Below are 23,191 nucleotides of genomic sequence, written 5' to 3'. Positions count from 1 at the left end.
GAGACGGTGGCTGTGCCTCCTGCCAGTCTTGATCCCAAGTGCACTCCCTGTTTATACAGTGATTCTTTTTTTTTTTTCACTTTAAAGCTGCTGGTGGAGATGATGGTGGCCTTTAAACTGATTTTAACTGAGCTGTGTGCCTTGGGATCCCAGCCCCCTGGGGCCTTTAACCCCTTTCTCGTGCTTTTACAGTTGAAACCCCTGGGCTGCGATGGGAACAGCCAGCCTTCGGTTCCCGCATGGCTCGACTCTTTGGGGCTGCAGGACTACATCCAGTCCTTCCTCTCGAGTGGCTACAGCTCTATTGACACTGTGAAAAACCTCTGGGAGCTTGAAATAGTAAATGTGAGTATTGCCTTTCTCTTGCCATGGCAGTGAGGTCCTACCCACGTTCCCTCCAGGGCTGCCACTTGCAGGGGGTCATGTTAAACGAGAACAGCGCTGCTCCAAGAGGGGAAGCTTTGCTTCGTGCTGAGGGCAGGAAAACCTCCAGTGACCGTGGTCTCTCCCTGCAGGTGTTGAAAGTGAATCTGCTCGGCCATAGGAAGAGGATCATCGCCTCCCTGGCAGACAGGCCCTACGAGGAGCCACCGGCAAAGCCGCCGCGCTTCTCACAGCTGAGAGTGAGTCACTGTTTGTGTTCCCTGCCCGGGTGGTATGCCTGTGCAGAGCGTGCTTAGCAGTGGCCAGGGTGCTTTCTTCTGCCCTGGCTTTCCTTCACTTTCCTTCCTTTCTTTCAAAGTACTAAACCCGGATCTGTCAGGAGTGATTTTCCCCTTTCTGATGAGCAGCTATCACCTCTTGGGGACTTGGAGATCTGTAGGGGATGTTTAGAGAGTTCAGGTCCTCGATGGGTACCCAGACTCAGAGAGGGAGGCATGTTCAGCCTTACTCTGCTGCTTTCACACACAGAAATTCTGCCTAGCAAAATCCATAAAAAAGGGGGGAAACCCCACCCCCCCCCCAGTGTCAATTTTTAAGTTCAAACTCCTTTGAAGGTAAGTATTGAGAGTAATCAGCATAGAGAGTGATCTTTGAAAATTGCATTACTTTTTAAAAACAGGAAAGGGTAAAACCTAAATGGCTTGTTTCTTATTAAAACAAATCGATTTGACCTGGAAGCTTGAGTTACTCCTGGTTCTCAGATACTTTGTAGAGTTCTTGAAGCATTGAGGCAACTGCACATCTGGCTGTGCGGAGGAGGGAGTGTTTTGTGCTAAACAGTTCCCATGGATGCACCTTGGCTGGTGCTGGAGATGGTGCAGAGCCCAGTACTCCCACTCCGAGCATGGTCAAGCAAAATTTAGGAAATGTAACAGCCAGGCTGGCTCTAACTTGGCTGGAGCACTTGGGCAGAGTTAAAACAGATTACAGATTTGGTGTTGTGCTGTACAGATTCTGCTCTGGCTGGGTGCCACAACAGCAATTTGGACAGACATGCTCTAGCTGAAGCCGTAGACAAGTTTACCAACTCTTAACTTTCTTCTTTGTGGGTCAAACTCCATCTTCCCTGTTCAAACCAAATCTGAAGTGTGTGAACGCATCAGTGCTGGGAGAAATCTTAACACGGACAGTTGTATCTGTTCAGCTTTTCACCTTATCAGCGCCCCAAGCAGTAAATACTCTCACAGGCATGACCCTGCTATTGGAGTGGGTGGGGGAAGATAATATTCAGCCCTTGCAGGTCAAATTCTGGATGCGTGGGAAACGTCGGGCAGCTCCTCCGGATCAGGTGCCTCCATGCAGGGTGGGTGCTTGCACTGACCTCCCACCTCTGTGCCCTGCACCAAAGGGGAATACTGAGCTGATTTTCTTCCCCGTGTTTCCTGGCCGAAGGCGGGCAGCCTTCCCGCAGGCAGGAGTGTGACGTGGCTCAGCTGGGGCGATGGGATGCAGCTGGGACCTGGTGTTTCGATTGCGCCGGTTGGGATTCTGAGATTGTTCTCCCTGGGCCGGCTGGGCTTCTCTAGAGCTCTTGCTCTCGTTGCCAAATAGCACTCAGCGTGATTTGTGGATGTTGATTTTTTTTTTTTTTTTTTTTTTTTTTTTTTTTTTTTTTTTTTTTTTCAGCAAGAGTGGGAGTCTTTGGATGTCAGGCCCTTCGTTATCAGGGTTGGCTGGGAGGGGAGCTGTCGGGTTTATTGTTCTTCCTGAAAATCGACATTTGAGAGCTGAGTTTGGCAAAACCCATTGAGCTTGCAGCTACCCTGTGAGCTGGGGAGCCGGGCAGCGTGCCACGGAGAGCGAGCAGCTCATGCTGCTTCCTCCCAGTGTTTGCAGAGCAGCTTCCTGGAGCAGGAATTGGGAGTGATTGGAGTTTCCCCATCCCAAACATCTGGTCCTTGCCATGCTGAAGAGCTCTTCCCTCTTGCCTTGGATTCCCAAGGCTTTTTGACCAAAATGGCCTTAGCTGAAGCGAGTTGGGCTGCTGTGCCCTGCTTGTTCACACTGGACTTCTTAGGAGCTGGGGTTCTGGTGTAAAAAAAGAGGGTTCGCGCTGGTACTGCACCATGAGCGCGGGCTTGGGAGCCGGGACGGTGCCACGTACAAACCCTGCACTTCAGCCCCGCTGCTCCACCACCCCCTTTTCAGACAACAAAAGCCTGGACGGGCAGCAGCCAGCTGAGGATCTGCACTTCTCTGAAACGTCCTCCTGAGACCAATGAGACTACAGGCGGGGTTGTTGGAGCGGGGGGGGAGAGGAGTCCTTTGGTGCAGCATCAACTGATTGATATGCTGGACGGGGAGGCTCTGGGAGAGAATGGGCCATTTGCAGCATTTCCTGGTGCTCCAGCTGGTGCGATCCAGCGCCTGGCTCCGGCGTGGGGAGCGGAAGGACGTCAATGGCAAATTAAGCAAGTCCGTTGAATAGGACTAATGCGTGTTGCAGCTGTGAGCTTCCCGCATTGTCTGCCCGGCCGGTTGGCACGTACAGGCAGCGAATCTTGCCTGCAGAAAGAGCCAGGCTGTCAGGCATCTGGGCTGGGCTCTCGCTGGGCTGGGCTCTCGCTGGGCTCCCAGGGCTTTTCTCCTGGGGTGGCTGATCGTCAGCGGCTTCGAGTGATTTGCTTAGTGCTTCAGCGGAGCCTGTTCCTCGATAAACCCCCTGCCTGCAGCTCAGTGTGTCTCCTGCCCTCCTGGGATGAGTTCACGGGAGGCAGAGGCGTGCTCGGGGCTGCATACCTGCCTGACACCATCCTGGAGCAAATCAGGGGTATCATGCGGAAAATAATTGATGCGATTGATGGCACTGAGGCAGGAGCTTGCAGAGCAGGAGCTGACCCCATTAACTGCTCGTTGCGCCCTTTGTGTCGGGCACTGTAAAGGGGAGTGAGGGGTGGGCACGGCTGCAGCGCAGGCTGACTGGGACGTTTCGTGGGGTCTGCTCGTTTCAGTGCCAGGACTTGATGTCCCAGACGTCGTCGCCCCTGAGCCAGAACGACTCCTGCACGGGCAGATCTGCGGATCTCCTGCTGCCCTCCGGGGACGCCGGGAAGAGGCAACATGACCGTGGCACCGAGGTTGCTCCCTACTCCAGAGCTGAGCGCTACAAAGCACAGGTCAGTGGGTGCTTTTGTGTGTCCTGGGGGCCCCTGTGCAGCTCGGTGCAGGCTCCCCCCTCTCTGGAGCCAGCGAGGAATTGGGGCGATGCATGGAGAGCCAGGGAGCTGGTCAGGCACAGCTTCCCACACTGTTGCTGGCTCAAACATTGGAGCCAGCAGCTCATTTATGCCTCAGTCTCACCTTGAAAATGGGTGACTCGCACTTCCATGAGTGCTGGCACCTTCACCCACAGTGTGCTGCCTCCTCCCAGCCCATGTGGGATTTGGCCACTGGGAACTTCCACTGCATCAGCCCAAAGAGGCCTCCTGGGATTGGTGTTTCAATCCAGGTTGGCTCTGTTGTGGCTTCACGTCCGTGTTTCTTCTCTTCCAGGAGGACCGTCGGGAATCAAAGCTGACCCTGCGCCCCCCCAGCCTGGCTGCCCCATACGCCCCAGTCCAGAACTGGCAGCACCAGCCGGAGAAACTAATCTTCGAGTCCTGCGGGTATGAGGCCAATGTAAGTGGCTTTTGGCTTGTGGGGGTGGCGAGGATGAGGAGGCTCTGGGGTCAGGTTGCTGTGTGTGGAGTTGCCATGCTTCCTCCCACTCCCCGGGTGACTTCTCCCTCCCCAGCCGTGGCTGCTGGCCGCTCACAGGGCCGTGCCATTGCCTTGGGTTTGGCCGCGTTTCCTTCCTGAAGCCTTTAACGTTTCTCCCTCTTCCAAACAGTACTTGGGCTCCATGTTGATCAAAGATCTCCGAGGGACGGAGTCAACGCAGGACGCCTGTGCCAAGATGAGGGTACAGAGGCCACGGGGACGGGGGGGGGTTCGCTCACAGCCTGTGGGGGATGATGTGGAGAGGGAACTGGGGGGCTCTCGGTGAAGCTGGGGTTCCTCAAACCCTGCGGGCTGCCTGTGTGCAGAGCAGGGGCCCAGCTGCCCCTCCCCAGCACTTCTCCCCATAGTTGGAAGGTCTCCCCAGTGGGAGAAATGGCTGTTTTCACTGGGAGAGGGGGTGCTGGGTTTGCTTCGGGTCCCTGTCCCTTCCCCTCTGCTTCTGCCAGGCTTTCCTCCTCCTGCTCCAGGACCCCCAAAGCCTGCGTTTGTGGGGCTTTTCTTGGGAGTCTCTGGGGTGGGCTGGGGCGGTGGTGAAGAGGAGAATGTTTATTCATAACTGTTCACTTGAATGTTCTTGTTTCTGAAGAAATCCACAGAGCATATGAAGAAGATCCCGACCATAATACTGTCCATCACGTACAAAGGGGTGAAGTTCATCGACGCCTCTAACAAGGTGAGCTTTGGAGGTTGCTGTCTGGAGGGACAAGAGCTGCAGTCCCCCCTGCCCGAGGAGCTGCAGGTCCCATGTGGTGGCTCCAGAAGCCACAGCTCGTCCTGAGGAGCTGCTAGGGCTATGGGGGAGCACCAAGGTGGTGCTGGTTACCTGAGTGCCGAAGGCTTGGCAGACTGGCCGGTTGTGGACCATGTTGCCCTTTATTCCTACCATGGGAGGCTGTGACTGGTCTGACTGGGAGACTCCCCTTCCCTGCCAGTGCCTGGTTTGCTCCCTGCCCCGGGTACACGTTTGCCACAACCACCATTTGCCGGGTGTATTTGCCATCCCCAGAAGGGTGACGGGTGCTTGTGGTTGACCCCGGCAGAATGTCATTGCTGAGCATGAGATCCGGAACATCTCCTGCGCTGCTCAGGACCCCGAGGATCTCTGCACCTTCGCCTACATCACCAAGGACCTGCAGACCAGCCACCACTACTGCCACGTCTTCAGCACCGTGGATGTGGTGAGTGGGTTTATTGCATCGCACCTCCCAGTATGCTGCAGTCCTTTGCGGTCCACTCGTTTCGTCACGCAGGTTTATTGGCGAGTCACAGGCCAGGATCTGATCCATTCTAGGGCTCTTTTACCTGTTTCTACCCCAAACTATTCGTTTTGCAGTCCTGGCTCAAAATGCTTTTACTTTGGAGCTCTGTCGACAAAGAGAATATTTGTCTGGCTTCATTACTGCAGTCTGAATAAAGCAGGGCGAGAGTTTTTCCCTCCTGGGGAAAATGCCATGAACAAAACTCTTAATACACTCTGAATTATGTTGAGCGTAATAGGCTGATTTAACAGCCTTTTAATTCACAGAGAGCGGAAGCATAACTTGCTTTTATTCTTGGGCAAAATTGGCTGTACAGGATGTTTTGGCTTTTTCTCTTTACAATGCAAAACGCTGCTAAACTGCGATGCTCACGGGGCTGTGGCAGGCTCGCAGGTGCTCCCACCGGCCGGGGCTGTGCGGGCGTGGAGGCAGCTCGGTGCCAGCTCCCCCACGGGGCAGGAGCTCAGCAGCTCTGCCAGGGATCTGGCAGGATGCGACCTGCTAACGGAAAGGTGATGGGCTTCTGCCGAGGTCTGCATCTCCAGAGCAGGCTGCTGCGTGCAAGGACTCTGCGCAGGGCGAGGGCAGCTCGTACGCACTTAACGGCTTTGTGTTTTCTGTGTTCTCTCCGAAGAACCTGACGTACGAGATCATCCTCACGTTGGGGCAGGCGTTTGAGGTCGCCTACCAGCTGGCCCTCCAAGCCCAGAGAGCAAAGCCTCTGGGGGCTGGAGCAGGAGAAACGATCGAAACAAAATCTTCCAAACCGGTGCCTAAACCGCGAGCCGGCGTGAGGAAATCTGCAGTACGTATGTGCGGCCGGGTGCGGTCTGCATGGTCTGAGCTGGGACTTCTCTTGGGCACCACGTGCTTAAACCTCCTCCCCCTTGGTGTTGGGGGGAGCCCAGATGCGGACGAGATGCCTGTAGCTTCAGGCACCGCTGATGCTGCAGCGTCCGTGGCTCTGCTGTGAGGGCTTCCCACTGGTGTAGGGTGCAGGCAAGCAGAAGTGGAAATAGCCCGGGTGGGACGGGGCTTCGGTGCCCTGCTGGGTCCAGCACAGCTGCTCCGTGCAAACCCTGCAGAACCGCAGTAAGATCCGCAGGTAGCCTGCGGTTTGCAGCGCGGGAGTGCCCCTGTAGCCAAGACTGGAGCTGCTGAGGAGCAGGGACTGCTGCACAAGCCGTTGCCTTCCTTTAATGTCTCCTTTTGTCTGTGTTCTGCTTGCTCCCCCCGCTCAGGTGCCGCTCCCTCCCGACACTCGCTGTTGTTACTGTCACACCTGTACAACACACCGCCCCTCCTACCTGCCGCTGCAGTCTGTTAGTCCCGGAGCTAAGGTCTTTACCCTTCTTCCTGCCATCCCCCATTACGAACCGACCCGGGCTGCCCCAGCTGCCACCGGCCCTCCTGCGTCTCCTGCTGTGCTCCCATGTCCTGCCTGGCTGCTGTCTTCCCTCCCCGCTCGTTCCAGGGCTGTGCCAGGGGTTCAGATGAACCCCAGGGACAAACCGCTCGTGTCTGCCCCCGCTGATGCAGAGTGGCAGCTCTCAGCTAACCGCGTTGCTCTTTTTGGTGGTGGTAACCTCCCTGTAGGATCCTGATTTCGGAGGATGAGATGAAAGAGCCTTGCTTGGTCAGGAGAGTAAATTGCGTGGGCGCCCACCGGCCAGGAGCTGTCTCTCTCTCTCCCTCTGTCTCTTTGGTTTTTTTTTTTTTAATAGTGCCATCTTTATAGCGTTGCATTTTTCATGCTTGCTTGTGAGAGGAAGTGAAGCTGTCGCTAACAGTAATAGGGGCTTGCAGACCTAACGCAGGAAGCCATCTCAGGGTGCTGGGTTGAGACTGACATGACTAGACGTGTTTTAGCTGTGAGGGACTCAGATGCCTCCCCAGTGAGAGCTGCTTCCCCGCACACGTGCACATTTTTGGGATGGGCATTAGGCAGAGCAGCAGCCTCTCCGTGCTTTGAACCCCCCACTCGTCCTGTCCCAGAAACACGGGTGACCTGACATGCCCTTTCCTTGTTTTCTAGCTGGAGCCCCCTGAAGTGGACCAAGACTCCCAGTCTCATGCCAGTGTCTCCTGGGTCGTGGACCCCAAACAGGACTCCAAGCGGACCCTCAGCACTAAGTATGAGACCACTATCTTCTAAAGCAAACACACCCCGTGTCCACCTAGTCTAACCGTGCCTTTGCGATCTGATCTGTCCGCTGTTCTAAACTCCCTCTTCCTCCAGCTGCTCGCACTGAGCCCCGCGTAGGCACTACGTCAAAGGCAGCAGCACTTAGGAGACTGTAGACTTAAACGGCTTTTGTACCTGATCACTACTGAACACTGTGAATTCTCCTTACTCGGAAACAAGGGTAACACGCTGTTAGATCTCTGTGAGGTGGGAGGTGCAGAGGGATGCAGGCTGGGGGAATCGGAGATGTGGATCCAGGAAGCCGCCTGCCGTTTTCACGTCTTTCCCCTCGCTCTGGCACTGTGAATCCCTGGGGCAACGTGACACTCCCCGGGCCTTTTTTTTCTATTTCACCTTCCTTATCCTTGGACTGATGGAGACCTCTTGTCTCTGCGGTGCACGCACTCCCTCCTCCTAGATACTCTTCTTCCCGACTGAGCCACGGCTGCGTACTGTTCCAGTGAACTCACCCCTCTTCTTCCCTGCCATTCGAATCGACACTAACCACTGTGATGCTGTCTGCAAATAACACACGTTCACTAGATTTCCTCGCGGGGACCCTTGCCCACAGCCTCTCCCCTCGAAGCCTGGAGCAGAAAACCTGCTCCAGTGGGAGCGCTGGGTGTGATCGTTCCCACTGTAAGCTCTGTCCCCTCTCAGAGATGAGCTGTGGTTTCGGTTGCATGCATTTCAGTCCCTTGTAGGATTTTTTTACCCCCATAGTCCTTCTGTTTACACTCACCAAACTTCCCGTGAGCTATGGGCGTAGTTCTCACTTGGCAGATTGTAAAGAGGTTAAGCTTTTAAAGGCACATGTTGTTAGCCCCGTGCTGGGAAGGAAAGGTGTTGGAGAGGGGCTGGATGCTGCGCTGCTGGAGGTCTGATAAAGCAGACGGAGCTCTGCTGCATTCAGCAGGCTCGCTGCAGTTGTACTTTTTTTGCCAAAGGGAGAAACATGATTGAAATCAGTCTGCTGCTGATCCCAAAGCTTGTTTTCAGTCTACAAACCATTGCACGATGAGGGCTATAGGGATCTTGAAACATCTGTCACCTTCCACCTTTGAGAGCGAGGATTTCCCTTAGCGATGGCCCCGCGTCAGTGAGCACCTCTGCCTTTTCTGGCTCTTTCTCAAGTGCGCCTGTTTGTCCTCTGGGAAAACGTCCCCATTTCTCTGTATCTCAGTCGAAGCAGCTTTTAATTCCAGAATATGACTGGGAATCGTTTGCATGAGACGGCAGGGCACTTGCACAGGTGGGAGCAGAGCTGGGGCAGGTCTGGGAACGCCGTGTGGCGGTTCACAACCCTGTGGAAGCCCCTGTGAGCCAGCCATGGCCCTACCCCCGAGCCTTTCGCTTGCGTTTGCAAAGCTCAGCGAGATGAAACTGAGGGAGGATCCGATGCCTAAACGGCGTTGGGAGGCAGGACTCCTGCCCTGGTGCTGCTTCTCCCTGACTTCTCCCAAGCGACTTCGCTTCTCTTTACCTCAGTTTCCCCACGTACGGGATGGGGACGTATTTCCCCACCTCTCAGGGGTGTAAGGCTCGCTCCGTTCACAGAGCAGTTTTAAGACCTTTTAAGTGAAAGGCGCTGCGACTTCCACACCGTGGCAGCAAACCCCCGGCGCTCAGCCTCGCTCTCCTGACAGCTGAAGTATTTAACTCGCACGGGCGGCCTCGTGGCAGAGCTGCGTCTTGGACCCCAACCAGCTCCTCGCAGGCAGCAGCTGTCGTGCCCTTCCCGGGGAGAAGGCTGAGCAGATGGGGCAGCAGGAGAGCAGCTGCGGCCGTGGGGTAGTTGGGCTGCACAAGACTTGCTGATGTGCCTCTTGATGTGAGTGTCTGAACTCGCCCTGGGTTTCGCATCTTGGCAAAGTCCCCTTGCAGCCCAGTTCTGGAGCGGCGGTGGTGGCGGTGGGTCTAGGTCAGAGAGCTGTGGAGAACGGTGGATGGCAGCTACCCACTCACCTCTGCGTGACGTGTCTGGGTGCCCGTCTTGGACATAAATGGGAAAGAGGGTGTGCTTGGATCTCCAGTAAAGCTCCATTTCCAAAACAGCTTTTAGAATTTACCCCAAATCTCCCTTCACAATCACCAGCTGGCATCGGTGGGGAGAGGCCAGAAGAGCAGCCCTGGGTCATTTGCACCTGGTGTTCAGGGGCTGGAAGAGGCTTGTCTGGGTTACGCCGGGGCTTTAGGGCTGTTGCCTCAAAGTTTCTGTTTCCTCAGACTTACGGTGAAATCTGATGTTTCAAAATCTTTATTTAGCTCTTTCTCAGGAATGAGTTTGATCTCCCAAGTCATTTGTGGCTTAATGGCACCGAGCGGCAAACTGACATCAAACTAAGGGCCAGGCTGGTAAGAACCCAAGTGAGAGGACTAAAAGGATTGTCTTAAAGCAAAAAAAAAAAAAAAAGGAAAGCTCAGTCTAGTACCTGCATTTCATATGCCATGAAACCCCTTAACAGAGACAGCACTTCTCTGCCTAAAGTCCCCCAAAGCAGAGGTCGTGCTGCGGTTGTGAAGAGCTCCCGTGCCATCCTGCCAGCTGAAGCACTGTGGAATGTTGCTGTGTCCGAGGTGCTCCGAGAGGTCGGGTTTGGGTTTGATCAGCATCTTTCCAAGCCGTAAGAGTGCCCTGAGGGTTTCTATGTCCTTCAGAGTGAAACTGAATTAACGGTCGTCGTGGTAGTGCGGTTTCTATGCATAAGCATTTTTCATTTGCCCGCACCTACGCCTGACTTTAGAGGGTCTGAGCTCCCGCATCTCCCCCGGCTTTCAGCTGGGAGGAGCAGGTTCCTCAGCACCTCCTGAAACCGGGTCACTAGAGCATGTGCCTTTCCAAGGGTGACCGTCCAAACCCAGCGGGGATCACAGGCAGCCCTGCCTAAACTACAGAGCTTCCGCTGTGTGTCCGTAACCTGCACGGTTGTGTCTCGCCTCCCGGCCGTACGCCTCATCTCTCCCAGCACTTGTTTTTGTACGCCGCGGAAATCATTCATTCCATTATCTTCCTTTCTGTTTGCCTCTGAAAAGCTGATCTCCGGGCAGCTGTCTCCTACCATGGAAATGTAGTAACGGGGCAGAGACCTAAGAAGCAGTGACCTGCTGACACGAAGATCATCTCCACCTGGCACTGGTGTCTGCCTCCGAGTGGGCGCATGGCTGCTCGGTGAGGGCTCCCAGAGCAGAGGGGGGAAAGGGATCCCAGCCACCAGCTGAGAAAAGCAGCTCTCTCCATTTCTAGCAAAGGAAAGTTGAGACTTCTGAGGCCAAGAGCGATGTCACCTTTTCTAGTTTGAGACAAACATCTTTCGACCCATTTCTTTTTTAACATGCGAAATGATACAGAGAAAATCCAGTTCATGGTTTAAATGTAGCACTGCAGTTTTTTGGTGAGGAAAGAAAAAAAAAAAATCCTTATTTACCGAGAATCCACGCAGTCCGGCAAGGAGTACAATAGAAAGTCTTAGCAGTGGGAGTGGTGTGCGCATCTCTAACGGTACTTAAATTTGCTTCAATTCTGGGTGAACAGTAGAGAACGCCAAATTCTTGGAAATAACTTCCTCCAGTGTGAGAAGCCTTGCAGGGTAAGTCTGCATCCTTTGCTTTCAAAGCTACTGCACGCTTTTATAGCAAATGGAAATAACGTAAGGAAAAGAGTCTGCAAAGGATCTTTCACCCCAGAGCGGTTGTGGCCAAGTATTACCGATGGTACAAAGCTTCCTTCCCCTACAGAGAACTGTTGCATTGCAATACTTGACATTTCTATGGCAAGGACACAATTTCTTCCCATTTACGCACTGAATACCTGGGGACAGCTCCCTTCTCCAGCCTCTTGTGCACCTGTCTTGTTTTTAACTGCAGTTATGCCCTGAAGGGTTGGGTTGTTTGTTTGTTTGTTTTTTTTTTAAAAAAAAAAGTATATTCAATTGTGATTTAGCACTTTTTTGATACTAGTTCATTATTTAATTAGTGCAACAGTTTCAGAAGATGAACAAATGAGGAGTTACGTTTTGGGCATTCCACTGAAACAGTCCATACCCAAGGATAAATCCTATCAACCGGAGGATGGCTTGGCCCCCGTCTAAGTCCGGTATCCCCAGATACTACCATCTCGAAGGTGCTGTGTGCTTACTTTTTTTTTAAATGACCAGAGTATTTAACAGTAGTTTTGGCTGTGACTGATGTGTTTTCACAGTACTGTTCCTCTCAAGGGAGGGATGTTAAAATAGTTGTGATTTTAAATCTTCAGATGCAAAAATGTAACACAGCCCATTCCTTATAACCTCGACAGGCATTGTAACGGTTGGGGATGGGGTACCCTGCTGCTTTACTAGAGTGATATGCCCAAATAATTTCTGTTTTAACTCCAGTTGCTGCTGTATGTCAGGATTTCATTGAGTCTCTCTAGCCAGTAAGGCTGGGAGAGAAAACCGTAATCCCAAGGGCATAGACCTGTAGATGAGTAGGAGGGGGAAGTGAAGGTGTTTTTTTTTAAGTTGATGAATTTAGGAAACCTAACATTCCTTGTTATGCATATGTTGCAATTCATACTGGTGTAAGTGTAAATATTTGGTGTGTTGGCAACAAGTCTTTCTGGAGAGATTGCAAATTGAACCTCTGCTTGGGAGGAGGGACACCTTTCTTTTTTTGATGCATGAGCTTTTTGAAGGTTGGCTTGGAGGTGACGTGGTGATGAAGACTCCAATCTTCAGGGGACTGGGCTTGGTGACCCTGGAGGTCCTTCCCAGTCCTGCATGGAATCCTGTGGTTGTCTTTAGTGATCCAACAGTTCTTTAGCCAGATACTCTCTTTCTCACTTCATAGACAAAGCAGTTGTTTTGGCAGTGCATCTCCCCTTTTATTTCGATGGGTTTTCTCAAGGTACTTGTGTGCTGGAGGCTGATCCTGGACCATGCCAGTCACTGACTCCCAGTAATCTGTTAACCCTTACATTGCACAGTATTCTGGCTCTTCCTCCCTCCAGTTTTGTGGTATCTGGAGGAAAGTGCCCTAAATTTCTGGTGCTGAATAGGACTTCAAATCAAAACACATCTGCTGTATTACCTACCTGGGAAGAGGTGGTGCTGCCCTGGGCCTTGTTCCCCTTTGTAAGGCCCCATCGTACTTCACAGACGTTGGTTTGTGTATGGCACGAGTCCAGGCTGAGAACTCAAGATCAGTAAACTAAGATGCAGAGTTGTTGTCTTTTATATAAGAGGGGACGATTTACTTTTTTTTTCAAATTGAAGCTGCTTTATCCTTTTTTTGTATTTACAAAAAGCTAATCTTAGCTGTTTAGCTGTCTTTGAACTTGCTTTGGCATTGTTCTTTTTAAAAGAAATTCTGCAACTTTTGTGGGGTACGTGCCTGTCCCTCTCCCAGGGAGAAGATACGGCACCTTCCAGGATGTACCTCCAGTGAAAGTCTGTTCCTTCTCGAGGCTGCTGAGACACAGACCAGATGCCAAATAGTCCCTCCGAACACGTCCAGTTCTGAGTGCAGCTGAAGTGAAGTGGAGGCAGTTGCTTTATGCTCCATCTGCCCCACTTCAGAAGTTTTTAGCAGCAGACTCTCCCCCGGCTTTCTTCTGCTCGCATCATTTCCATGCAATCAGATCTTTATTTTAGAGCAAGCACGGTGGTTGCAATGCTGTCTTGTTGCAAAATGTCTCCTTTTGGGTCTCATTGGCATTACTTACTGCTTCTTTTTTTTTTTTTTTTTTTTTCCCCAAAAAAGAAAGTAACTGTGCTGCTCTTGCAAAGTCGATCTAGCTCAAACATTTTTCTTACCCATGGAAGAATAACCTGAGATTCCCTAACAGGGCAGAGAACAGTCAAGTTCAGTTTGCAATGTAGACATTTTTGCTAATTGTGATGTATGGCAGTGGGACTGATTTGTAATACAAATGTTATTTAATCTGTCTGTATTTTGATACTTGAATTTCCTTTTATTTCCTGTATATACAATTGTTAATCTGTTCAAATTTGTCTGAATTTTAAACATCTTGTGGTACCAAACATAATCAATCTGTGCAACAACATAGACTGACCTCACTACAACAAGGCGAGATTGTAAATATTCCTGGGCTTCCAGCAGTCGTTTTGTTGTTTTCATAATTGTACAACTTAGAACAGACTGAATTAATAAACAACCTTAGACACGCATTTGCCCCGTTGTCGCTGTGACCTCAGTGTTACACCGGAGTCTCCTGGTGATCTGTGTTAAAGCAACACTGTCCTCGTCCTCACCCAACAGACCCGACCTGCGAAGGGAAGAGAGAAGGGGTGAGGGCGAGCGGCTTCGGGGTGTTTAGTTAGCTCAGTCTGGCACCGTGCCCACACTTCTCTGCCTTCTAAAGCCAAGGAACAAGGAGACGGCAGAGCGCTGGGCAGAGGTGACGCGCTGCGGCCGTGGGAGCAGAGCAGGGGACGCCGATAAGCCGGGAGCAGTCCCACTGTCGTCCTTCGGCAGCGGAACGCGGGCGTGTGGCGTGCAGGAGGGAGAGCGCCGGCTGCCGAGGAGTCGCTGTGGTTGCAGCTGCTCTTTTTGCAGTTAGTCATAATGATCCCAAATACTGAACACTAAATTCTTCTTAGACAAACTAATTTATGTGTAAAAACACCTCCATGGGTCCCGTTTAAGACAGGCCTACCTATGGCACAACGGTCTCCAAACGTTTTATGTGTTTTCCACATGGTGGTGAGAAAAACTCATTTTTACCCCCACAGGAATCCATCCCTGTGTCTGGGAGAAACACCTTGACAATTCCTGAGCAGTACACTCCCAACACCTGCCTGTTGTGGTAGATCATGCTGCCAAACCTGCACCCAACTTCTAGCAGCTCTTCCTGAATGGGGTCGAGGTCCTTTGGGAAACCAGTTTAAGAATTCTGTCCATCAGGAGAAATGAATCTGCAAGAGCTGTTCCACTGCCAGGACCCAAATTTTCTTGCAATAAAACACTAAAAATTGCTTTTCTGCAGCACAGCAGCAACTGATTCGTGTAACAACTGTAGCAGTTTGGGCAGCCATTGTATATAGTATTTACCCAGCAAAGATTTTTGGCTTGCCAAGAAGTAGGACATTTTCATTATGTAAAATTAGAGCAAGAAATCCAGACACTTAAATACAGGTTAAAGTTCAGATTTTCATGTCAAGTAAAATCTGACTGATGTAAAATACTAAATACACCAGGGATTTCTAAATTTATACCATATGTTCCATTTCTAATAATTCAGTAAGTCAGGTTTTCAAGCTAACACTGAAATATATTGAGCAGTTTTAATGATTTTAAATACCATGTGGCTTTATCGAATGTAAACAGCGTCCCTGGGCTGTGGCTAACATTTCAGCAAAGTAGGTTACAGCCCCATGGCAGAATTAACACCTTGAATTAAAAAAAGCTTAAGCTGCACTGCAGTTTTATGAGCTCCATATCCCCTTGCCTTCCCCACCAAATAGTGGCAGTTTTTTGGGGAAAAAAAAGCCACTGCCTTTTGTAGTTGAGAGGTTTATTCAGATACTGACAGACAAAGAGTCACTTCCCAGTAGCAATGCTGGCGCCAGTGGATTTGTCTGATTTTCACGAGCTGAGGCGTGATTTGAATTAACTGTTGGAGAATGTGCTCTACCCCTGCCCAGTCTGTGGTGATGATCAGAAAGAATCCATCCCTGTGTCTGGGAGAAACACCTTGACAATTCCTGAGCAGTACACTCCAAACACCTGCCTGTTGTGGTGGATCATGCTTCCAAACCTGCACCCAACTTCCAGCAGCTCTTCCTGAATGGGGTCGAGGTCCTTTGGGAAACCAGTTTAAGAATTGTGTCCATCAGGAGAAATGAAGGCCAAGGAAGGAATGAATCTGCTGCTCTGCAGGAGCAAAAGTATGAAAACAAACAAAAAAGCTACAATCAACCTTTGTACAGAAATCTGATTTTGAGACAAAGGCTTCCTCAGGCAGTCAAGAGCAGATCTGAGGACAGCCACTTTGTGGCAGGATGTTGTGGACAAGTAACGCTCTGGATGGGTTCAGGGACACAGTGGATTAACGGATTCCTCTTCCAAATACTAAGCAGAATGAAACAGCATCCAGCACCGAGGTGAAACTGTGACGCAAAGAGAGCACTCGAGCGTCGGGCGTATGTGCCTGGATTTCACTTTGTCCTGGGTAGCTGGTTCTAACGATGGCTGTCGCTGGGCTACTGGGTGGAAGGACTTGAGAACGGTCAAATCCATCAAACCTGATGCTAAAGTGGAGCAGGTCAACAGTAAAGATTCTTCACCCACTCTGAGAGTTTTTGTACTGCACTGAAGTGTCAAGCATCTTAGAAGCATAATGGAATACAGAACTTCAGAGCCCGGGATTTATCTTTCCTGCCACAGCAGCATTTTGAAATTGAAAGCATTCAAAGCCTCTCTGAGGAACACAGAGCTGAGATTCAACTATCTGGCTGCTTCGGATGTTCTTGCACCTGAAGTGAGTACATGGAAAATGCTGATAGTGGCCAAGAGTGCAGGCAAGACACGGGTTTGATTTTTAGACACAGAGGGGCAAAGGTTGTCTAGTTCTGCAGCTTTAAATGCCACACCATCAGTGAGTCATTACCATCTGTCCAGCCTGTAGTTTATCGAGGTTTGGTTTAGGCTATTAATTCAGCTTTCTGAATTACATCAAAACAAAATACCCTGCTCTGACATGGAAAGAATAAACCCAAATAAACAGTGTGGTGGAGTCCACCGGGGCTGGGAAAGATACTTAACTAGATGAAGCAGTGGGCAGGAAGAGCCTCACCTTATTTTCATAGCTGATAAAAGCTAGTCTTCCATGTGGAAATAATCTCTCCTGCAGCATACTAGCTGCCTGTGGCACTGCAACCTGATGCGGAGTTAGCGTTCAGAGTACTAATAAAAGGTCAAAATAACCAGCTCTTATCCAAACCATTTGAATAAATATTTTGATGGAGCAGCATTATAGGGCTGCTGGTTAGCTGAATACCAAGCAGTGCACTCTCCAGGGATAAATATTATTTAAAGGTCTTAGCATGGTGCTTTACTACAGCCAGTGATTAAGCTCTTGCTCTACATCCTGGCCTGAAGATTGCAACACTACCTAGGAACAGACCTTGCTCTTGGGCCTGTTTATCTTTTAGCAAGGATGGGAGGATTCAAGAGATTCTTCAAAGCAATTACTGTTTGGGAGCCTTTCAGGGTGGAAAAGGAAAATCAAAGCAGTTTCTAAACCTAAACCTAGCTTCCCTGACCCTCCTCTCCTGTGTACCGTGGAAGGGCCAGACACTGAACTTGGCTCCCACCCTTGAGCAGCAGTTCTGCTCAATGCAGGGAGTTTTCTTTGCTAATACCGATCCTAGAGCTGTCCTGCATGCTCCAGAGTCATTAGCCTAATCCTAAATTGTGGCTGACAAGTGCAACGTGGCTTCAAGGACGAGTTAGACATAAGCTCGGTCTCACTAATAACATGCCAGACTGCGTTGCCCTTGACCACGATGCTTTTTATCTGGCCTTCCAGGGAAGCACATTTTGTCAGCAGTAAAAGTAGGATAACCCAGCTGTGAGAGTCCTGCTGACTTCCTGGAGCACTTGGTCGCTGTCTGCTAAAGCTTCTTCATACCTAAATCATACAAAGGTACACGCACTCCGGCCAAGACTCACACTGGTTGGGGAAGGGGCCTTGCAGGCACAAGGAGGGAAGTCTCTCCACGTGCCTGTGGTGCATCATCCCAGCCAGCCAAAGCTCTGTGAACTAAGCTTCCTTTCCTGGCTCTCCAGCAAGCAAGACGCTGGCCTATGGCTGACTCATGAAATAGTGATCAGCACTACTAATTTTCCCCTCTAATTGAGAAGGGACTATTGCTTTAGAGAGTAAACTCCCAGGTAAAAATGCTGGCTGGCTTCCCCTGCTCCTTGCAGTAGAACTGGCTGCTATTTGGATCTCTGATCCTCTTCCATTCCTGGGGGAAAATTCCTGCTGCTTATCCCACCATCAGTGCCTGCATACTCACTCTTCTTCTGGAAAACTCACAGTAACCCACCTGGTACAAGACAGCCCTTCCACGAGGACCTTTATTACCCATTTCAGCCTAGCAGCAAACCCAGGTGAGCCACATAAGGTGCTTCCCACATGCCCTGGTCACCAGCAGGGCTGCAGCTGCGATGCTAACCTGGTTCACCTGCACTTGTACTTCCCCCAGTCAGGCCTGATCAGTGTCTGGGAACAGAAACCAAATCAGACTGTGGGTGTAGAAACAGCAGCTGTGATAACTCAGCAGATCTCAAGCCATGGAGCAGGGCTGTAACATCCCTGTGAGGCTGAGTGGAAGGCAGCTGCCTGGCAGTAGGGAGGTTTTGTTTTGTGAAAAATCCAATTTGCTTCACATAGGGAAAAACCACATGCAATGAGTCATGGTGTAGCAGGGACAGAGTCTAGCCAGTTCTTTCTATCGAAGATGCACAATCAGTGCACTTGCTCATTTCACCTGTCTTTATGAAAGAGCCGCACTGGTGTCCAAGCACTCCTCCTACCTCAGGGTACTCCTTTTGCCCAGGCTCCCAGCAGAGCAGATTCCTGTATCCTCAATTCAGCAGACCTGAGACTCAGCACAGTTGTGCTACTGCTGGCTGCCCCTGGCGCAGACGGGGCCGGCGAGGCGCTGACTGCTGCACAGAGGACGTGGACACTTCTGCTGCTGGTTTGCCCAGCCACTCTCTCGTGCAATCCGGGCTGCAAACGGATGCCTGCAAGAACAGACAGGTCAGTAAGAAGTGGGTATGCGATGCTGCAGGCCGAAGGGGACGTGAGTTTGGAAGGAGACAGCATCGTGCTGGCTCTTGGAATGGTGGGGAATGGCTTACAGCATCACTGACATACAGCGTTAACATCCTGTGGCCAGGGCCCAGGGTTAGACCACTGAGAGTGGTGTCCAGAGATTATATGGGACAGAGGATTTCAGTCCAAGCAGCACATTTAACAGAGTCTGATGAAGGAGAGAAAGCAGCCTAGCAAAAAAAGAGATGTCTACATCAAATGCAGGTTTTCCTTTTTAAACATCTCTCCTAACAACATTTGCTCATGCCTCTGAGGATCTCAAAACACTTGAAACTTGTGAGAACTTACAGCTCCTCATGAGAAAGTTATTAGCTCTGTCTTAGGCATGCAAAAACTGAAGCACACTAGTAACTTCTTTTCTGCAAGGTATGTTAGTGAAGAGCCTTGAGGAAAGGACTCGGGAGTCCTCCAGCTTTTAGAGACATTTCCCTCGTCTGTTACTGAGCACATGATAAAAGCACCGGCTTTGGAATGTTCAGCTTCCCTTTTAGTGCTTTAATAGGTCCTGTAGAAATGGCAGTTCTCCTCTCCCTTCCCCACTGACTTACTAGGCAGCTTATCCAAGAGTTCCTGGAATTTCTTCCGTTCATACTGGACGGTGTGGTCTTGCAAGTGGGTGCAGAGGCGCTGGATGGTAAAATTCAACATATCCATTTTCATCAGGCCCAACACTCAGAAAGTCTCCCTGGGATGAGACAGTGAATTGAAGGTTTAAATACTGCAGTAAATGCTGTAATTAGGGCCATTTTAGAATGCTGAGAAGGGGGAATTCAGGTCCTCTGACTTGATTCCATTTTCTCACAAAGGTTGATTCCATCTAATTGGAGTGGTCTCTAAAAATTACGAGGTGAACCAGATTTACTTCATTAAAGCCTCTTCCACTGTCTAAATTGCAGCTGGGCAACAGGAATATGTCTACACTGAAAAAAATAAGGAAATTGTAGAATGCATTAAAGGGTTCTCAGGCTGTAATTCCAAGGCAGTTTCCTCTTAACCCAGTGTTTTATTGTTGAAGGTTTATGCCTGTCTGTGTAGACCAGGGCAGAGTCAGCGTCACCCACCCGAGAAGTTGAGCTGCATGTGAGCCTTTGCGACCCTCGTCCTTCCTCATCTCGAACAGGCACACACAACCTTGCCGTTGTGCCAAAGATGCACGTGGTGAGACTGTGGAAATCCAGAGCCCCTTGCTCAGCCTCCTGTCTAATCAGCTCCATGTCCAAGGCCTCTTCGATCTGGCTTTGCAGTTGGTTGTGCCATGGCAGCAGCAGTGATAGCAGGCCTCGCCCAAAGAAGCGGCCGTCTCTTTTTGTTCCAGAAACTCAGCAGTTCTCCACACTTGCTCAACAGGAATCAAGGCTGGCCTTGTGTTGAGACTAAGCTAACTACTCGGTACACAAATTCTGGGGCACACGAACGCTTTAAGGGAATGTTCAACTCTAATGACTCACTTCAGGATGTCTGGCTACTGTTTCAAATCTTGCAAAACCTCCTTTACTGCCATGCATGAAAGAAGGGAGCTATCTGTCTGGAGTCTAATGGGAAAGCACAGACTGAAAAAGCAAACTATATGCAGCTTCATGCCCTGCTGAGAACATGTCTTTTAGTGCTAAACCATGTTCTTATTCATTACGTATTGTACACTTAAATAGTAGATACAGCTCCTCGTATTCCTAAAGAGATGTCTTTGTATAGAGAATTGCAGTTTTTGTTGGCAGACACTATACTGGGAATGGCCTATGGCTGTTAATATACCCAACAGTTCAAAAAAGGGCTTTCCATCACTTTGGTAGATTATGTGTTTTAAAGACCCAGGATCAGAGAATGAGTTTCCTTCTCAGACAGGTTTTAGAAGGCGCAGTTGTGTAATTTGTGTGTCTCTTTAAACTAAAGGGAGCCTATTTTCTCCTCCCTGTTATGCTTGTTCACATAGGAATATTGGATGTAAGGGGTGAGGTGATGATTCAGAGAAAACTAATTCTAAAGTAACCATCTTCTCTGGTTCAGGAACAACTCACCTCTTATGTCCTGCAGCAGCTGGATTGCCCAAGCATAGTCCAGGGGACCGGCAGTGAGCTGTTCCTCCAGGCTGTCCCAGGCAGCTTTGAGCAAGGTCTCCTTCACTCAGTTTTCCAGGCTAAGAAAGAAGAGAGGAGGGGTTTTCTATTAACATCAGACAAACACCACCTCTCAGTTTGATGGGACCATTCCTCTTGGCTTTCATTGCAGTTCACGTGTTTGGACATTTTCTTCTCCTAGTCTTTACTCCTAACTGGTAGCAATACACCTCAATTTTCTCTATCCCATGGAAATCTCTCTCAGCTTAAATTTTCTAAAGTGGAACTCCTTCCTTTCAACACTGCTCATAAATTTCAGCACTTAACCTGTCTTAACTGAGGGGGTAAAAAGAGCATAGCATTTTTCAAGGAAACTCTCCAAGCCCTCAGAGAAGATGAACAGAATGTTTTTCTAGCTAGTGCTTGTTTTTACAATGAGAGAATGTCAGTTGCTTAAACAGATCTTCAGCTAAAACACAGACACCTCAGAGGAGACCTCCACTGAGAAGTCTGCTCTGTGCATGTCAGTCACAGCTGACGCCTCTAAATCTTTCAATGTTAGTGAGTCATATCTGACACTCATCATATTTAAGAACGTCTTAGTAAAGCATGAAGCAATGAATAAATAAAACAAGCTCCAACATTTTTTTTTTTTATTTTGGGAGCTAGCTTGTTTTCTTCTTACTACTGCAGGCAAGATCCAAACCTACTTCCCTTCCACATTCTCACATTTTCTGTATTGTGACAGAGAGAAGCTGAGACTGAATATATATGTATACACATAGACACACACCTGTCTGGGGAGAAGCTGGCTGCCTGCAGTTTGAGGTCACTGTTGAGCACAGTTTGATGCACAGCAGTCAGTTTGGAAATGTCATCAGTTATTTCCTGTAGCTCGTTCACGGAGAGAACTCCTGGAGGGCTGGCTGTAGAAAAGCAGAATAAAAGGGAGTAAGAGGAGTCATGCTACTACAGTCTTGTAAAAGAGGGGTTTAAAAAAAATTACTAAGCTTTTAAGTGACTGAGTGACAAGGCGCAGGTTTGTTTACAGACCATACACCTCACTTTCCGTAGGTGTGAGGGGTCCCTCCTCCTCCTCAGCGCGGCGCGGGGGCGGCCGAAGCCCCGCGGGCGCGGGTCTCCCACGGAGCGTGGCTGACACCTAGTGACGGCCGGGAGCGGCGGCCGCGCCGCTTCAGGGCTAGAGAGCACCTCTGCTTCATCCCGAATTAAATTTAACCCCCTCTGAATATCGGCGACAGGGCTGGGGGACGAGCCCCGAGGCCCACACATACGATGGCCCCGGCAGCTCGCCTCTCCCACCGCTCTGACCCACCCACCACCCCCCCCGCCCTTTCCCCGTACCGGGTGGCGAGCCGGAGACCGGCAGATCCTCGCCGCGGGACCCGCCGTCCTCCCGCAGGGGCTGCTCGTCGCCGGGCCGGGCTCGGACATGTCGCTGCCCCCGGGGCGGCCGCTCTCCCCTCACGGAACCGCCATTAGCCCCGCGGCTCCTTCAAACGGGGCCGCGCCACCCTGGGGGGGGAGGGGGGGGGTGGGCGGGGGGCGAGCCCGCTGCCCGTTGCCTCGGGGCGGCATCCCGCGCCCACCCTTAGCGCTGCCGCACCTCGCCTGCCGCGCGGAGAGCCGCCGCCGCTCCGCGGGCCGCCGCGCAGAGCCGCGGTTTAACCGGGCGCGACCTCGTCGGCGGGACGAACACCCCCTTCCGCGCTGGCGCCGATGGACCGCCCCGCAACGGGAACGGCCGCAGGGTCCCCTGTGTGTCTGTGTGTCCCCCCTCTTTGCGAATAGAACACGCCAGGCCCCCGGCCGAGGCGGCGCGGCGAGGCTCTCCCATTGGAGCCGAGGGGGGGAAAACGAGGCGAGGCGAGCGGGAAGAGGGGCGTCGGCCTCGCTGTGGGGAGTTTCCTCAAACACCCGGGGGCTCTGGAGCCTGTGAGGGGCTGTAAGCTCAGGTACGAACCTCAGACCGGGCGGAAGGCAAGAGGGGAAAATGGCAACTCGGTTGAGAGGCTGCTGGGCTTGCAACAGCTGTTCCTCCTCACTTTATCCATCTGGTTTTGTCCATTTTTCTGTGTGGTGGGCCCAGAAAGCAGTGGCTGACTCAGGCCACCTACCCATTCGCTATAACCTCCCTTTGCCTCTGCCGGGATTGGCATTACATCTGTGGGGCAAAATACCCAGTCTGGGATAAGGCTCCTCAGGCGCCAACAATTTGCCTTTCTTCTCCCTCCCAGCACTTATTTCCCTTCTTAATTTATTTCCTAAGCATCCAATAACACCCACCAGCTGACACCTGTGCAGCCGGGGGCTGGAGCTGGGAGGTTCCAGAGCACTGCGGGGCCATGGGGCAGGGCATGAGGGTTTCGGGGTCCTGCCATCCCCCTGGCTCTGCACACACAGGGACCGGTGCACAGCCCCACATGTGCAAGGGACAGGCACAAGGGCCAGCCTTTTGGGGAGCTGGGGCCTTGATCTACCCCCTCATCAAACAGCTCTGGTGGGGCTCCAGCCTCCAAAGTCTGCAAAACACTTAAGATGTCTGGGTGTTGTGGCTGGAGAAATGCAAAGGATGAAAGGCACAGGGCTGGCACACCATGTGAGGATGGACAACCCCGTTACCACCCCTAATTAGTTACAGCTTCATGGCTGGGCTGCATGA

At 51.1% G+C, this 23,191-nt stretch overlaps 2 protein-coding genes across 7 annotated transcripts in view; one reads left to right on the top strand and one right to left on the bottom strand.

The window, feature by feature from the left end:
• Positions 1–13,775, top strand: part of ANKS1A (ankyrin repeat and sterile alpha motif domain containing 1A) — a 109,919-nt gene extending 96,144 nt beyond the window's left edge. For 3 of the 6 annotated variants that reach the window (XM_042799964.1, XM_042799961.1, XM_033009530.2), the window contains 10 exons: positions 193–345; positions 516–623; positions 3,396–3,560; positions 3,937–4,062; positions 4,274–4,345; positions 4,751–4,837; positions 5,205–5,342; positions 6,058–6,228; positions 6,665–6,763; positions 7,459–13,775. In XM_042799964.1, the coding sequence (XP_042655898.1) occupies positions 193–345; positions 516–623; positions 3,396–3,560; positions 3,937–4,062; positions 4,274–4,345; positions 4,751–4,837; positions 5,205–5,342; positions 6,058–6,228; positions 6,665–6,763; positions 7,459–7,578 (1,239 nt within the window). In that variant the 3' untranslated portion in view covers positions 7,579–13,775. The remainder of the gene's footprint in view (positions 1–192; positions 346–515; positions 624–3,395; positions 3,561–3,936; positions 4,063–4,273; positions 4,346–4,750; positions 4,838–5,204; positions 5,343–6,057; positions 6,229–6,664; positions 6,764–7,458) is intronic. The other 3 variants (XM_042799965.1, XM_042799962.1, XM_042799960.1) reach the window with 2 other exon arrangements.
• TCP11 (t-complex 11) lies at positions 11,524–22,597 on the bottom strand. Its single transcript, XM_042799936.1, is given in 8 exon segments — positions 11,524–15,480; positions 18,151–18,363; positions 19,003–19,139; positions 19,586–19,733; positions 20,470–20,588; positions 21,302–21,434; positions 21,874–22,022; positions 22,575–22,597. Coding segments are annotated over 7 exon segments (921 nt in total). The 3' UTR covers positions 11,524–15,480; position 18,151.
• Between the last annotated feature and the right edge of the window lie 594 nt (positions 22,598–23,191).

Source organism: Tyto alba, unplaced genomic scaffold (assembly GCF_018691265.1).
Source record: "Tyto alba isolate M040663 unplaced genomic scaffold, T.alba_DEE_v4.0 Super-Scaffold_30, whole genome shotgun sequence".
Classification (NCBI taxonomy): Eukaryota; Metazoa; Chordata; class Aves; order Strigiformes; family Tytonidae; genus Tyto; species Tyto alba.
This window is presented reverse-complemented; position numbering and strand designations above follow the sequence as displayed.